The sequence below is a fragment of the Pterocles gutturalis genome, unplaced genomic scaffold, assembly GCF_000699245.1.
Source record: "Pterocles gutturalis isolate BGI_N339 unplaced genomic scaffold, ASM69924v1 scaffold33974, whole genome shotgun sequence".
Classification (NCBI taxonomy): Eukaryota; Metazoa; Chordata; class Aves; order Pterocliformes; family Pteroclidae; genus Pterocles; species Pterocles gutturalis.
In genome coordinates, this window is record NW_010131769.1 from 927 (window position 1) to 2,319 (window position 1,393).

Here is a 1,393-nt window from a genome sequence, read left to right on the forward strand (position 1 = left end):
CATCCCATCCCCCTTCCCTTTCTCACCCAGCACTGAGGAGGAGGAGGGATCTTGCAGCCAGGAGGGAGCTGGCACGAGCAATCCCCATCACTGGAGCAGAACCACCAGACCTGCCCTTGTCCCGACACCCCATGAGCCAGCCCTGCAGCCTTCCTCCAGGATGACCCAGCCTCAGTGCAGTGGAACGGCCGTGCCTCAGTTTCCCCCAGCACCCTCCCAACACAGTCTTGGGGACATACTCCCTGGCTCTGCCCATCCCCAGCATTGGACTCCCCAGCATTGGACTCACACAGCATCTTCGTGACCTGCCTCCTCTTGACTTTCTTCTGCCCCTGGGTGTTGTGGCAGTCGGGGCTGCTGCTGGACTTGGCTCCCAAGGCCTCCAACATCTTTTCTTTCTTGAGCTGCAGGCCAATGAGCAGGTAGAGGACGCTGATGGTCCCCATGGGGAGGAAGAAGAAGACGATGGTGGTGATCTGGATGATGAGGTTGTAGGTCAAGCGCGGCTTCACCAGGGTGCAGATCTCCGAATCGGGCACCCGCCCTCGGCCGGGCACGTAGAGAGGCTGCAGCCCGTGGAGGCTGGTGTTGGGGATGGAGCAGATGACCGACAAGACCCAGATGGTGCCAATGACCCTCTTGGCATGATTCCTGGTCACCACGTACTTGGCCTTGAGCGGGTGCACCACGGCGATGTAGCGCTCCACGCTCAGGGCCGTGACGTTGAGGATGGAGGCGAAGCAGACGGCCTCGAAGAGCAACGTCTTGAAATAGCAGCCGCTGGCGCCCAGCAGGAAGGGGTAGTTGCTCCACATGTCGTATAGCTCCAGCGGCATCCCCAGCAGCAGCACCAGCAGGTCCGAGACAGCCAGGCTGAACAGGTAATAGTTGGTGGGTGTCCTCATGAAGCGGTGCCGGAGGATGACAATGCAGGTGAGCGTGTTGCCCACAGCCCCCACCACGAAGATCAGCAGGTAGATGACACAGACAGGGACAAAGAAACTGGACCGGCGAGGTCCCAGGTACTTATCCCGCAGCTGCTCCTCTGTCAGGTTGGCATCCTTGGGGTCCATCAAGGTCTCCGGGTGAGTCCTGCTGCAGAGATCGGGGCTGATGGGCTCCACGGGAAAGTCTCGCTGGGGCAGAAGGAATTCGGGACTGGAGCAGTTGATGTAGGGATTCATGGCTGCAGAGAGACAGGGAGGTTTGTGGGATGGTTTACCAACCCCTCTGCAGTCCCCCACTCGCTCTGCCCCTCTCCCCCTTGATGTCAGGGTGCCAGGATGCTGCTCCTCCCCACAGTGCAGCACCCTCGCCCCCATCCTGCCCCAGCCACAGCCTTTCCTTTGGGAAACCACCAAAAATCTCCCCCAAACCTCCCTCCAAGCTTCCC

At 60.4% G+C, this 1,393-nt stretch overlaps 1 protein-coding gene across 1 annotated transcript; it reads right to left on the reverse strand.

Moving 5' to 3' along the window:
* Positions 1-239: 239 nt before the first annotated feature.
* Positions 240-1,184, reverse strand: NMUR1 (neuromedin U receptor 1; the record flags this gene model as incomplete). The annotated part of the gene is made up of 1 exon (XM_010080712.1): positions 240-1,184. A coding segment is annotated over exon 1 (945 nt), but the record flags the coding sequence as incomplete, so codon positions are not given.
* Between the last annotated feature and the right edge of the window lie 209 nt (positions 1,185-1,393).